Source organism: Cervus elaphus, chromosome 13, assembly GCF_910594005.1.
Source record: "Cervus elaphus chromosome 13, mCerEla1.1, whole genome shotgun sequence".
In the NCBI taxonomy this organism is placed as follows: domain Eukaryota; kingdom Metazoa; phylum Chordata; class Mammalia; order Artiodactyla; family Cervidae; genus Cervus; species Cervus elaphus.
The window spans coordinates 12318293-12331904 of record NC_057827.1 but is presented as its reverse complement, the minus strand read 5'-3'; the positions used below and the strand labels follow the sequence as shown (position 1 = coordinate 12331904).

At 46.3% G+C, this 13612-nt stretch overlaps 1 protein-coding gene across 1 annotated transcript in view; it reads right to left on the bottom strand.

The window, feature by feature from the left end:
• LOC122706929 (protein FAM169B-like) overlaps positions 1-13612 on the bottom strand; it is an 88952-nt gene that overhangs the window by 53351 nt on the left and 21989 nt on the right. The window contains exon 3 of the mRNA XM_043922511.1: positions 12707-12806. Coding sequence (XP_043778446.1) covers positions 12707-12806 — 100 coding nt within the window. The remainder of the gene's footprint in view (positions 1-12706; positions 12807-13612) is intronic.

The window sequence follows — 13612 nt, the reverse complement described above, 5'->3', positions numbered from 1 at the left end:
ATATTGTCAGGAGAGCTGAAAAAAAGTCTGACAAGTTTCCTGACAAGGAAAATAGGAGGAGATCATCTAGGAAAAGTTTCCACGTGGCCTAGGAGCCCTCAGAGAGCTTCCATCAGAAACGGCAAACGCTAAAAAGGGCGAGCATCAAGGGTAGAAGAGGGCCCCGTACGGCCAAGGTCCCCAGGCCCAGCACAGTCCTGTAAGATCAAAGTATGAGAAACCGGGCAGGGAGGGAGGAAGTTCAGGCAGGCCAGGCAGACGGTCAGGGAGACAGGAGAGCTCCCTGGGGAGGCTGTTCAGACAGAGGAGAGAGGCAGAAACACACCTTAGCCAGAGGCGCTAAGGGCCACAGGGAAGCCTCTTCACTGGAAAGGTGACAACGGTGGTGTAGTCGCCAAGGCGTGTCTGGTGCATGCGACCCCACGGACTGTAGCCCGCCAGGCTCCTCTGTCCATGGGATTTCCCAGGCAAGAATACTGGAGTGGGTTGCCATTTCCCTCTCCAGGGGATCTTCCCAACCCAGAGATTGAACCCAGGTCTCCTGCATTGCAGGCAGATTCTTTACCGACTGAGTTACCAGGAGGCTCTTCACTGGGAAGGTGAAGGCCTCCAAATTAGGAGTGGGCAGCTGGAAATAGTGGAAAGGCAATGGACTGCATTAGCTGCTTTTACACGCCAGTCAGGATGGCTGCTATCCAAAAGTCTACAAGCAATAAATGCTGGAGAGGGTGTGGAGAAAAGGGAACCCTCTTACACTGTTGGTGGGAATGCAAACTAGTACAGCCACTATGGAGAACAGTGTGCAGATTCCTTAAAAAACTGGAAATGGAACTGCCATATGACCCAGCAATCCCACTCCTGGGCATACACACTGAGGAAACCAGATCTGAAAGAGACACGTGCACCCCAATGTTCATCGCAGCACTGTTTATAATAGCCAGGACATGGAAGCAACCTAGATGCCCATCAGCAGATGAATGGATAAGGAAGCTGTGGTACATATACACCATGGAATATTACTCAGCCATTAAAAAGAATTCATTTGAATCAGTTCTAATGAGATGGATGAAACTGGAGCCCATTATACAGAGTGAGGTAAGCCAGAAAGATAAAGACCAATACAGTATACTAACGCATATATATGGAATTTAGAAAGATGGTAACGATAACCCTATATGCAAAACAGAAAAAGAGACACAGTTGTACAGAACAGACTTTTGGACTCTGTGGGAGAAGGCAAGGGTGGGATATTTTGAGAGAACAGCATCGAAACATGTATATTGTCAAGGGTGAAACAGATCACCAGCCCAGGTTGGATGCATGAGACAAGTGCTCCGGCCTGGTGCACTGGGAAGACCCAGAGGGATCGGGTGGGGAGGGAGGTGGGAGGGGGGATCGGGATGGGGAATCCGTGTAACTCCATGGCTGATTCATGTCAGTGTATGGCAAAAACCACTACAATATTATAAAGTAATTAGCCTCCAACTAATAAAAATAAATGGAAAAAAAAAGAAGTATAAGCCTCTAGACTCAGTGAATGTACATCTCAAGGGCCAGAAGTTCTGCAAATGAGAAGCTGTAACCTCTAGTCACTTAGAGCATGAGACGCTGCAAGGTGCTAGAGAGACGCATGAGCCAGGCCTCTGGCGTGTGAGCGGAGGTGCAGGCCTTGGGACTAACGCCTGGCTCCTGAACATCTCTGCCTCACAATGCTCTGGAGTGAACTATGGAAGATGGTCTCTAAGTACCCAAGAAAAGAACGACCAGAAAAGACAAACTGGCTTTTCTGATTAGTGTTCTAGGCTGGTGTTAGGAGAATAATGAAATAGAAGTCATCTCAATTTCAGCAGCCAGATTTTCATCCATTCTTAACTGCAGGTATGGTGGGCTACAGTCCATGGGGTTGTAAGAGTTGGACACAACTTAGTGACTAAATCACCGTCATACCTATTATAAAGTCTCCTGACATTTTCTGAATGTCTCTTGAAATGTATACTAAATAATGAGTTGGAAATGTGTTTTGTGGTATAATGACTACAAATAAACTAATAATGAATTTTAATAAGCATTTCTTAAATACTTGTATTAAGAATAAAGAATGCACACCTTCAGAACTATATTAACTATATGATATTAACTATAGAGCCAGAAGGAAGAGTTACTGTAACTGGATGAAAGGACTTATTCTTCATACAAAGTTTTCTTAGATTTAACACCAAAAGCAACAAAACAGCAACAAAAAGTAGACAAATACGATATAAATATTTTAAACTTTTGTGTTTCTAAGGATACCATCAAGAAGGTAAAAAGATAACTCACAGAAAAGGAGAAAATTTTTATAAATCTGATAAGGGACTTGTATCTAAAACATATAAAGAATTCACACAACTCAACAGCAAAAAATAAAGCAAATAAAGTGGTTAAAAAATGGGCAGAGGATCAGAGTGATACTGTGGTTTACATTAAGAAATATATACATATATATATTTGGTCTTTGACCCATTTCTGGCACAGTACTCCTAAAATCCTTGAAACTTCTTTTTTTTTTTTTCCTTGAAACTTCTTAAGTGATGAGAGCTGGGAGTGAGTGAGTGAAAGGCACTCAGTTGTGTCCGACTCTTTGCAACCCAGGAATTCCCCAGGCCAGAATACTGGAGTGAGTAGCCTTTGCCTTCTCCAGAGGATCTTCCCAACCAAGGGACTGAACCCAGGTCTCCCGCATTGGAGGCAGATTCTTTACCAGCTGAGCCACAAGGGAAGCCCGAGAATACTGGAGTGGGTAGGCGATCCCTTCTCCAGCGGATCTTCCTGACCCAGGAATCAAACTGGGGTCTCCTGTATTGCAGGTGGATTCTTTACCAACTGTGCTATCAAGGAAGCCCTGAGAGCAGGGAAGGTGTCGCTTATTATATTAATGAGGTGATTTTTGGACCCACCTAAGGACGAACTCCTTATTGCCAAATTCAGACTTAAATTGAAGAAAGTAAGGAAAACCACTAGACCATTCAAGTATGACCTAAATCAAATCCCTTATGACTATACGGGGAAGTGAGAAATAGATTTAAGGGACTAGATCTGATAGACAGAGTGCCTGATGAACTATGGACGGAGGTTCGTGACATTGTACAGGAGACAGGGATCAAGACCATCCCCATGGAAAAGAAATGCAAAAAGGCAAAATGGTTGTCTGAGGAGGCCTTACAAATAGCTGTGAGAAGAAGAGAAGCGAAAAGCAAAGGAGAAAAGGAAAGATATTCCCATTTGAATGCAGAGTTCCAAAGAATAGCCAGGAGAGATAAGAAAGCCTTCCTCAGCAATCAATGCAAAGAAATAGAGGAAAACAACAGAATGGGAAAGACTAGAGATCTCACCAAGAAAATTAGAGATACCAAGGGAACATTTCATGCAAAGATGGGCTCAATAAAGGACAGAAATGGTATGGACCTAACAGAAGCAGAAGATATTAAGAAGAGGTGGCAAGAATACACAGAAGGACTATACAAAAAGATATTCATGACCCAGATAATCACGATGGTGTGACCACTCACCTAGAGCCAGACATCCTGGAATGTGAAGTCAGGTGGGCCTTAGAAAGCATCACTACGAACAAAGCTAGTGGAGGTGATGGAATTCCAGTTAAGCTATTTCAAATTCTGAAAGAAGATGCTGTGAAAGTGCTGCACTCAATATGCCAGCAAATTTGGAAAACTCAGCAGTGGCCCCAGGACTGGAAAAGGTCAGTTTTCATTCCAATCCCAAAGAAAGGCAATCCCAAATAATGCTCACACTACTGCACAGTTGCACTCATCTCACACGCTAGTAAAGTAATGCTCAAAATTCTCGAAGCCAGGCTTCAGCAATACGTGAACTTCCAGATGTTCAAGCTGGATTTAGAAAAGGCAGAGGAACCAGAGACCAAATTTCCAACATCCGCTAGATCATCCAAAAAGCAAGAGAGTTCCAGAAAAACATCTATTTCTGCTTTATTGACTACACCAAAGCCTTTGACTGTGTGGATCACAATAAACTGTGGAAATTCTGAAAGAGATAGGAATACCAGACCACCTGACCCACCTCTTGAGAAACCTATATGCAGGTCAGGAAGCAACAGTTAGAACTGGACATGGACCAACAGACTGGTTCCAAATAGGAAAAGGAGTACGTCAAGGCTGTATGTTGTCACCCTGCTTATTTAACTTATATGCAGAGTAGATCATGAGAAACGCTGGGCTGGATGAAGCACAAGCTGGAATCAAGATTGCCGGGAGAAATATCAATAACCTCAGATATGCAGATGACACCACCCTTATGGCAGAAAGTGAAGAGGAACTAAAAAGCCTCTTGATGTAAGTGAAAGAGGAGAGTGAAAAAGTTGGCTTAAAGCTCAACATTCGGAAAACTAAGATCATGGCATCTGGTCCCATCTCTTCATGGGAAATAGATGGGGAAACAGTGGAAGCAGTGTCAGACTTTATTTTGGGGGGGCTCCAAAATCACTGCAGATGGTGATTGCAGCCATGAAATTAAGACTCTTACTCTTTGGAAGGAAAGTTATGACCAACCTAGATAGCACATTAAAAAGCAGAGACATTACTTTGCCAATAAAGGTCTGTCTAGTCAAGGCTATGGTTTTTCCAGTAGTCATGTATGGATGTGAGAGTTGGACTATAAAGAAAGCTGAGTGCCAAAAAATTGATGCTTTTGAACTGTGGCGTTGGAAAAGACTCTTGAGAGTCCCTTGGACTACAAGGAGATCCAACCAGTCCATCCTAAGGAGATCAGTCCTGGGTGTTCTTTGGAAGGACTGATCCTGAAGCTGAAACTCCAGTACTTTGGCCACCTCATGCGAAGAGTTGATTCATTGGAAAAGACCCCGATGCTGGGAGGGATTGGGGGCAGGAGGAAAGGGGGTCAACAGAGGATGAGATGGCTGGATGGCACCACCGACTCGATGGACATGAGTTTGAGTAAACTCCAGGAGTGGTGATGGACAGGGAGGCCTGGCGTGCTGCGATTCATGGGGTTGCAAAGAGTTGGACACAACTGAGCAACTGAACTGAACTGAAGGATGGGATCTGGAGAAGGCAATGGCACCCCACTCCAGTGCTCTTGCCTGGAAAATCCCACAGATGGAGGAGCCTGGTAGGCTGCAGTCCATGGAGTCGCCAGGAGTTGGACACGACTGAGCGACTTCCATTTCACTTTTCACTTTCATGCATTAGAGAAGGAAATGGCAGCCCACTCCAGTATTCTTGCCTGGAGAATCCTGTGGATGGGGGAGCCTGGTGGGCTGCTGTCCATAGGGTCGCACAGAGTCGAACATGACTGAGGTGACTTATCATCATATCAAGGATGGGACCTGGGCTTCCCTCATGGCTTATATGGTAAACCATCTGCCTGCAGTGCAGGAGACCTGGGCCCGATCCCTGGGTCAGAAAGATCCCCTGGGGAAGGAAATGGCTACCTACTTCACTATTCTTGCCTGGACAATTCCATAGTCAGAGGAACCTGGCAGGCTACAGTCCATAGGGTCACAAAGAATCAGACACGACTGAGTGACTAACACACACGAGGATTGCAAGGATAGGACCTGGTTGCCAGGAGAACCAACCATGTGATTAGAGAGCTTGAATTTTTGGTCACATCCCCCAACGTCCAGGGGGAGAGAGCTTAGAGGTTTAATCAGTTGCCAACAGTTGGTGATTTAATCAATCATGACTATGTAATGAAGCTCCTATAAAAATCCAAAAGGACTGGGTTCAGAGAGATTCTGGGCTGGTGAACACGTGGAGGCATAGAATCACGCAAACCTCTGGCTTATAACCAGTCAGAGAAGGAACTGCATGGGCTTGAGACTGGCACCTAAAGGGGGGAGCAGGGGAGTCTGGTAGGACTGACACCTTAACCTGTAGACTTCGGTGGTCTCTCCAGGTAGTGTCCGAATTGAGTTGAACAGAAGAACATCCAGCTGGTGTCTAGAGACCTACTTGATGCTGTGGGAAACCACCCACTTCCACACCCTGGAAACTGGATCTCAAAACACATTTCATCTGAACAGACATTTTCCAAAGACATACAGATGGCCAACAGGTACACAAAAAAGTGCTTAACATCACTAATAATCAGAGAAATACAAACCAGAACCATAATGAAATATCACCTCACATCTGTTAGAATGGTTATTACCCAAAAGTCAAGAGATTGTGAGTGTTGCTGAGGATGTGCAGAAAAGGGAAACTTCGTGCACTGTTGGTGGAGATGTAAATTGGTGGAGATGCAGTCATGATGAAAAACAGTATGGGGGGGGGTCCCTTAAATTTTTTTCAAACATTACTACCCCATGATTCAGCTATCCCAATTCTGGGTAATAATTCTGGGTATTAATCTAAAGAAAAAAAAAAAAAAACTTGAGAAGATATATGCACATACATCTACACAAAAGCGTGTGTAAGAATTTTCACAGCAGCATTACGGTGGGAACAACCCAAATGTCCATCAGTCAGTAAACAGATAAACAAAAGGTGGCAAATCCATACAGTGAAATAATATTCAGCCATAAAAAGTAAATGCAGTACTAAAAGATGCTAAAACATGGATAATCCCTGAAGGCATTATGAATGAAGAAAGTCAGATGCACAAGTCCACACATTGGATGAGTCCATTCACAGGAACTGTCCAGAATAGGCAGATCTGTAGAAACAGAAGAGGTTGCCTAAGGCTGAGGCGGGTAGGGAATTGGAGTCGGTTTCTTTTAAGGGTAATGAAAATTAAGTGTGGTGAGAGATGCACAACTCTGTGAATACACTAAAAACCACTGAACTGTATGCTTTAAATGGGTAATTACATGATACGTGAACTACAGCTCCATAAATCTCTGTGTGTGTATACATATATACTTATAGGAATAAAAATAGTCCTTCCTGTGGATTCAAAACAACTACACAAACATTGGAGGACAAAGGCACGTCTTGACAACAAGTTTGCATTAAAAGCCCAGGGGCTGGTTATGCCCGGTAATGAGCTGTCAGCTTTGGGCTGGTTCTGCTGAAATGCTGAGGTGATTTTGTGGAAACAGAACATCCAAGGAAAGAGGCATGGTCTCGCCAGCCACCCCTCTCCTCCCAGTTCTCTGGCGCCCGTCTTCCAGATGGCTCCTGGGAATCTCGATACAGGGCAGATGCTGACTCAGCAGGTCTCAGCGGTGCTCAAGCGCCTGCGTTTCTAACAAGTTCCCTGGTGACACCCGGCTGCTGGGGCACGGGCCACCCCCCTGAGCAGGAAGACAGGAAACCGAAGCCCAGAGGTGCTAAATAGCTTAATCCAGGCCACCCACTCACAAAGGGCAGAAGATCCGAACTCAGGTTTACTTGACTCCAAAACCCAGCGTCTTTCCACCAGACCACCCCTGACTCAGGGTCTGGTCACCATGCCCCCACCGAAGCCAGATCTGAGAGAAGGACTGGGAAACGGCAGGCAGCTGGAGTATGAGACATGTGGCCATCTTAAAGGAAGACGCAGGAGACACGGCAGCTGGCCGCAAGCCTGGGAAGACCTGCCGTGTGGGATGGCCGTGCCCACCTGCCTGGACGGCCCGTTGGAGGGCGGTAGGTCCATGAGGAGACATCTGGACACATCGGTGTGGGCTCCTTAAGGAGAACATCCTAATGGAGCTGTCCCAGGGCAGAGCAGGCTCTCCCAGGACACAGGAGCCCCAGACGAGAAGCCAGAGCCCCTGACCACACCTTAGTGATTCTGGCCTACCTCTATTCCATCTTCTGTGTGTTCAGACGCTCAGTCGTGTCTGACTCTTTGCAACCCTATAGACTGTAGCCCTTCAGGCTCCTCTATACCATCGTCTTAGCCCTATCATAAAAGAGGCATCATGTGCTATGATTATAAAAATAAATCTTACAATGACAAGTCTTTAAATTCTAGCTAAGGGTACTCTGCTGGGAGACCTATTTTCTTTCTTTTTTTAAAGGAGATTAACAAGTGTTCTAAGTGTTACAGCCATGTTAATAGGAAACAGAAACTCTTTCCTTGATACATTTAAGACGGAAATAAAATCCAAAAGATCACCCTTTTTCTCCTTCTGAAATTCAGCAGTACCACTTCAATCATCTTGGAAAGCACTGGGCCTAACGATCTAAATGCCCTTTCGACCGTGAGCTTCTGGACCCCTGCCTCCTTTCTCTAAAGCTAAACAGCCCTAGTTTCTCGAGCCTTGTTCAAATGGTTTCAAGCCCTCTCATCCCCCTGTTGCTCTCCACAGATAAGCACCAGTTTGTTTCAGCCGCAGCTTGAGCAGCAGCAAAGAGAATGGGGCTGTAATTGAGCGGGAACATCGTCCTTCCATTAAGACAGCCCTGGTCCCATCTGCTTCCCAGCCACCCCCACTGCAGCGCCCGGGGCCCTGCGCTCCAAGGATGAGAACGCAGGTTCCCTGGCCTGTCCTTGATCTCTGGTTGCTTTGGGACAGACTGCATGATATTCATTCAATGAGGCAGTTTGGGGTTAGCAAAAAGAACAATGGTCTTACCGTTAGAGTGGTTCCAAAACAAACTAGACGGCCTTAGCGTGGGGTTGCCTTCCCCTCCATAAGGCTTGCAAGCAGAATCTGCCAAGGAAGTAATTCAGCTACCGAAGCCTGGCCAGCAGTTGACGGGAAGGCCTCCCATTCTACAGCCCTGTGCCTCTACAACGCAATACTCAAAGACAGAGAAGAACATGCAAAGATGCTCCATGATGGAAGATTACTTCTAATCCCATGCCTGCTCTCTGCCCTGGATAGTCCAAAGCATCAGATTTTCTGCCACAAATCATTTCATCCTCACAGCTACTCTGTGAAGTAGCTAAGGTGTCATTTTGCAAATGACCAAACTGGGACTTGGAGACGCCAAACCATTTATCTGGGTCACCCAGTCAGTTGGCAGAGCCAGGACGCCAAGTGTGTTGAGTCTGATACCAAAGTCCACGTTCATCTCATTCTCTAAAGGTCCTGGGTGGAAATGAGGGGAGCAAAAGGCCATCAGCTGAAGGAATCTGGAACGTCAGGATGAGCACTTTTTTTTTTTTTTTTTTTTTTTAGGATGAGCACTTTTAATTCAACATGAGAGGTAAGAAAAGACAACTTTTTTGACGAGAGGAGTTATTTTTTTCATCTTTGTAAACACTTGAGATCAGTTAATAAATTAAAAACAAGAGGAATAGTGAATGAGGGGAAATAAATGAAAGACAGGGCCCGGGAGGTGCAGAAGCAGCTCAGACAGGGAGGCTCCTGGCAGCCCTTGGCTGTGTGCCCTCGGGGACAGAAACCAGCCTCCGATTAGAGAAACAGCTGAGTGTGAGCGCGGCAGGAAGCAGCCGGACAGATGGGACGAGGGCACACGCCTCTCAGACCACCTTCACGGAAATCACATCCCCAGGTTCTTACAGGAGAAAGCTGGAAGGTTGCATTACAGGCAGACCTCATTCCACTGCACTGCACTTTACTGTGCTCACTTTATTGCATTTTTTTTTTTTAACAACAAATCGAAGGTTTGTGACAACCTTCGGCCAGTGTCATTTTCCCAACAGTAATTGCTCACTTGATGTCTTTATGTCACATTTTGGTCAATTCTCACAATATTTTAAATTCTTTCATTATCATTACACTTGTTATGATGACCTGTGATCAGTGATTTTTGATATTACTTATTACAAAAAGATTACTATGACTTTTTGAAGGCTCAGATGTTCTTGCCTGGAGAATCCCAGGGACGGGGGAGCCTGGTGGGCTGCCGTCTATGGGGTCGCACAGAGTTGGACACGACTGAAGCAACTTAGCAGCAGCAGCAAATGATAATCAGCTTTTTTTAGCAATAAAGTATTTTTAATTAAGGTGTGTACATTCTTTTAGACATAATGCTACTGCACACTTAATAGATAATAGTATAAACATAATTTTTCTATGCACTAGGAAACCAAAGAATTTGTGGGATTCATTTTATTGCAATATTCATTCTACTGCAGTGGTCTGGAACCTCCATAAGGTCTCCAAGGCCTACTCATACTCACATCTTCACAGTATTCTGCCATGAACATTAACTGCTTGCCACCAGGGAATTCACAATTCCGGGATGTCTTTCATTTGCTCACAGGGTTATCGGAAGTTACTGTGATAATTAACTCATACACAGTCTCATCAAACAGCTCTGATCCCTTTAGCTTCCATCTAACCACACAAACAGGTTTCCCAGGCGGCGCTAGTGGTAGTGATCCCACCCACCAATGCGGGAGACATAAGAGACTCGAGTTCCATCCCTGGGTTGGGAAGATCCCCTGGAGGAGGGAACGGCAACCCACTCCAGCATTCTTGCCTGGAGAACCCCATGGACAGAGGAGCCTGGTGGGCTACAGTCCAAAGGGTCAGGAAGAGTCGGACAGGACTGAAGCAACTTAGCTTGCATGCAGGCTACCCACACACACAAACACGCAGACCTTCACGAATGCCACTGGAAAATTACAGAGGAACTAGGGCCAGCCTTCTGGAAGGTCACAGGGAAGCACATGGCTGAAGCGGCACGTGTGGCAAGAGGCAAGAGGCTCTGTGGTACCACTGGCTGCTCGGGAGTCCACATGTCTCGAGCCACAGAGGACCATTTACGTATGACGCCCGCTTCTAAATACCAGAGTAAAGAGCACAAGGTGTGGATAACACCTGAGCGCTTTTTGGAAATCATGCAAAACTTCAGCAACGATCATGGAGCCCAACAGCAGGAAAACATTTGGAAACTTTATTTAAAGCTCTATGAAACATAAAGAAAGGTCCAGAGTGATATTTCTTAGAGCTTATGAATATTTATTATAATACATTCTCAAAAACAACCGAAAAATTAAGTACAATGGAAATAGGAAACAGATTTATGAGTCAGTCATATGTTTTTACATTATGCAAATGCAGTTAAAGACCTTTAACCAGAATATTGTTAAATGCCAGAAAAAGGCAGAGAAGAGGGCTGCTGATATTTGGACACCCTCTTAAAATTGGCAAATGATATTTTCAGAGTGTTTTGACAATCTGTGAGCACCTCCTGTTACTTTCTCTAACCTGGGGCATTCAAGGCAAAGTCAGAGTCTTGGGGTTATCCCAACCCCCTTGTTCAACAAGGACTTGGCCAAACAGGAATAGGAAGTGTCCTAAACCTTGACCAGAAAGCTCTCACACACAGTTCAGCCAACCCTAGCCCTGAAGCAAGTAGGAGGCTTCACCAACATGCCCAAAACTCCAAGACAGCTAACTAAGTACACTCGTGTCTCAGGATTAGTAATGAGAGAAGCATTCATGATAGATATGTGCTAAGCAACGTTCTCCGGTCAAGGATGTCACTTTGGGCTTTATGACACCCATGGAACGGGGTATCCTCTGACTACAGGCCTGAGATAGACACACAGGGTGAAAGGCAAAAGCTCATCCCCAGGGAGCTGGAGAGTTGAAGGAGGCCCCCTTTGGCAAAGTGTAGTTGAAGACCCCTAACCCCAAACTTTCAGCAGACACCGCATCCTTGAAGGAGGGGTAACTCACTAAGCGTTGGTTTGGTTTTATAAATTTCTTATTAGGAAAGCAATATATGGTCACTGCGGGAAATCTGTGAAAACATATTAAAGTATAACAAAGGAGTAAATTTCTAAATAGGATTGACCTTATGTTGGGGCTCCCTTGAGGTCACAGATGAGGAGCTCTACTTCCATCCAGCTTGTTGGGTGGCCTGGGCTCCAGGCAGACTGTTGGGCTGAAACCCTCTCCCACCCCACACTGCTCACCGCCAGCGGCCCCAGGCCCGCTCCCCCACTAGCGCAGCTGAGAACAGCCATCCACGCGAGCTCAGAGCACTCACCCAAAAAGCGGAAATTGGTCACAAACAGGTGCTTCACAATGCAGAGGAAGAATAAATGTGCTACTGACTACATAAATTTCACCACCAGAAACAAAACCCCACCAGATCATCACCTTGCAAAAATCCCCTACTCTGCACCAGCTTTCCTCAGCCAGTCTGGCAGGGATAAAAATGGTCCCTGGGCTTCCCTGATGGTTGAGTGATAAAGAATCTGCCTGCCAATGCAGGAGATGTGGGTTCGATTCCTGGTCCGGGAAGATCCCACATGCTGCAAAGCAACTAAGCCCTTGCACCGCAACTATTGAGGCTGTGAGCCTCCGCTAGAGCCTGGGGGTCATAACTACAGAAGTCTGCACACCCCAGAACCCATGCTCAGCCACGAGAGAAGCCACTGCAAAGAGACAGTAGCCCCTGCTCGCTGCAACAAGAGAAAAGCCCACAAAGACCCGGCACAGTCAAAAATAAGAAGAAACAAAATTAAAAAAAACAACAGTCCCTGCACTTCACAGGGCTGCAGTGACCCTCCAGGCTGTGCACGCAATGCTGTTACTAATAATAAGAACAGCAAGTGTGACACTCAGAAGCAGCTCTGAATACCGTGACTCTGGGCCAGAAGGTGTCTGATGTCTTTAATACAAAAATCAATACGTGTGTCAATAAACAGAAACCATAACACCCTCATGGATCTCTAAAAGATGAAAATAAATCAGTTCCGCCTTGGTGTTCTAAGTCAAGCCAAAGAGTACAACCATCACTTCTGAGGTATTTGATTCCATTCATTATAAACAAATCAAAATTCTCATGTACTAAATTCATTAATAACTACTAACCTGTCTTTGTGTCCTGGGGATTAACCAAGACCAAGATTTTGTGTTGAGGTTCATCACGGTGCATGGTGCAAAAGCAAACAGACGAAGCTTCAAGTTTAACCTGGAAAAAAAAAAATCACCATTTGGTTCTATCATCACAGCAAGAGCACAAGAAACTGCTGGATAGTTAAGCCAGCACACTGCTCGTTCAGAGAACACGGTGACACAGAGGCTCCTCTGACAGGACGGAGGAGCAGGAACACGGAATCCCAGGCACTCAGAGCTAAACACCAGCGCAGCCTGACAAGGGCCCCTCCTCCGTCTCCCCCAGCAGACCCACTCGTCCCCTCCCTCACCTGGCTACCTGATAACAGCCAACTGTCTCCTCAGTCCTCGCGGCCTCTCCTTCCATCCCCTCTGGCCCCAGCAGCCTTCCCCACCCAAATCCCCGCTGGGTCTCCACCTGCGAAAGCCAGAGGTCACGTGAGGCCCCACCTGCCAGGCTGACCTCAAGGATCCTCCTGTGGCCCCTCTGTGCAAACAGCCTGGACAAGCCTGGGAAGTGACGTGAAAGTCGCTCAGTCATGTCCGGCTCTCTGCAACTCCAGGGACTAGACAGTCCAGGGAATTCTCCAGGCCAGAATACTGGAGTGGGTAGCCTTTTCCTTCTCCAGGGGACCTTCCCAACCCAGGGATCGAACCAGGTGTCCCACATTGCAGGCGGATTCTTTACCAGCTGAGCCACAAGGGAAGCCCAAGAATACTGGAGTGGGTTGCCATGACCTCCTCCAGGGGATCTTCCCAACCCAGGGACTGAACCCCAGTCTTCCGCATTGCAGGCAGATTCTTCACCAGCTGAGCCACAAGGGAAGACAAGCCTGCGCCCACCCGCAGAGCCGGGCTGCCTGCTGCCCTGGCTCAGGCCCC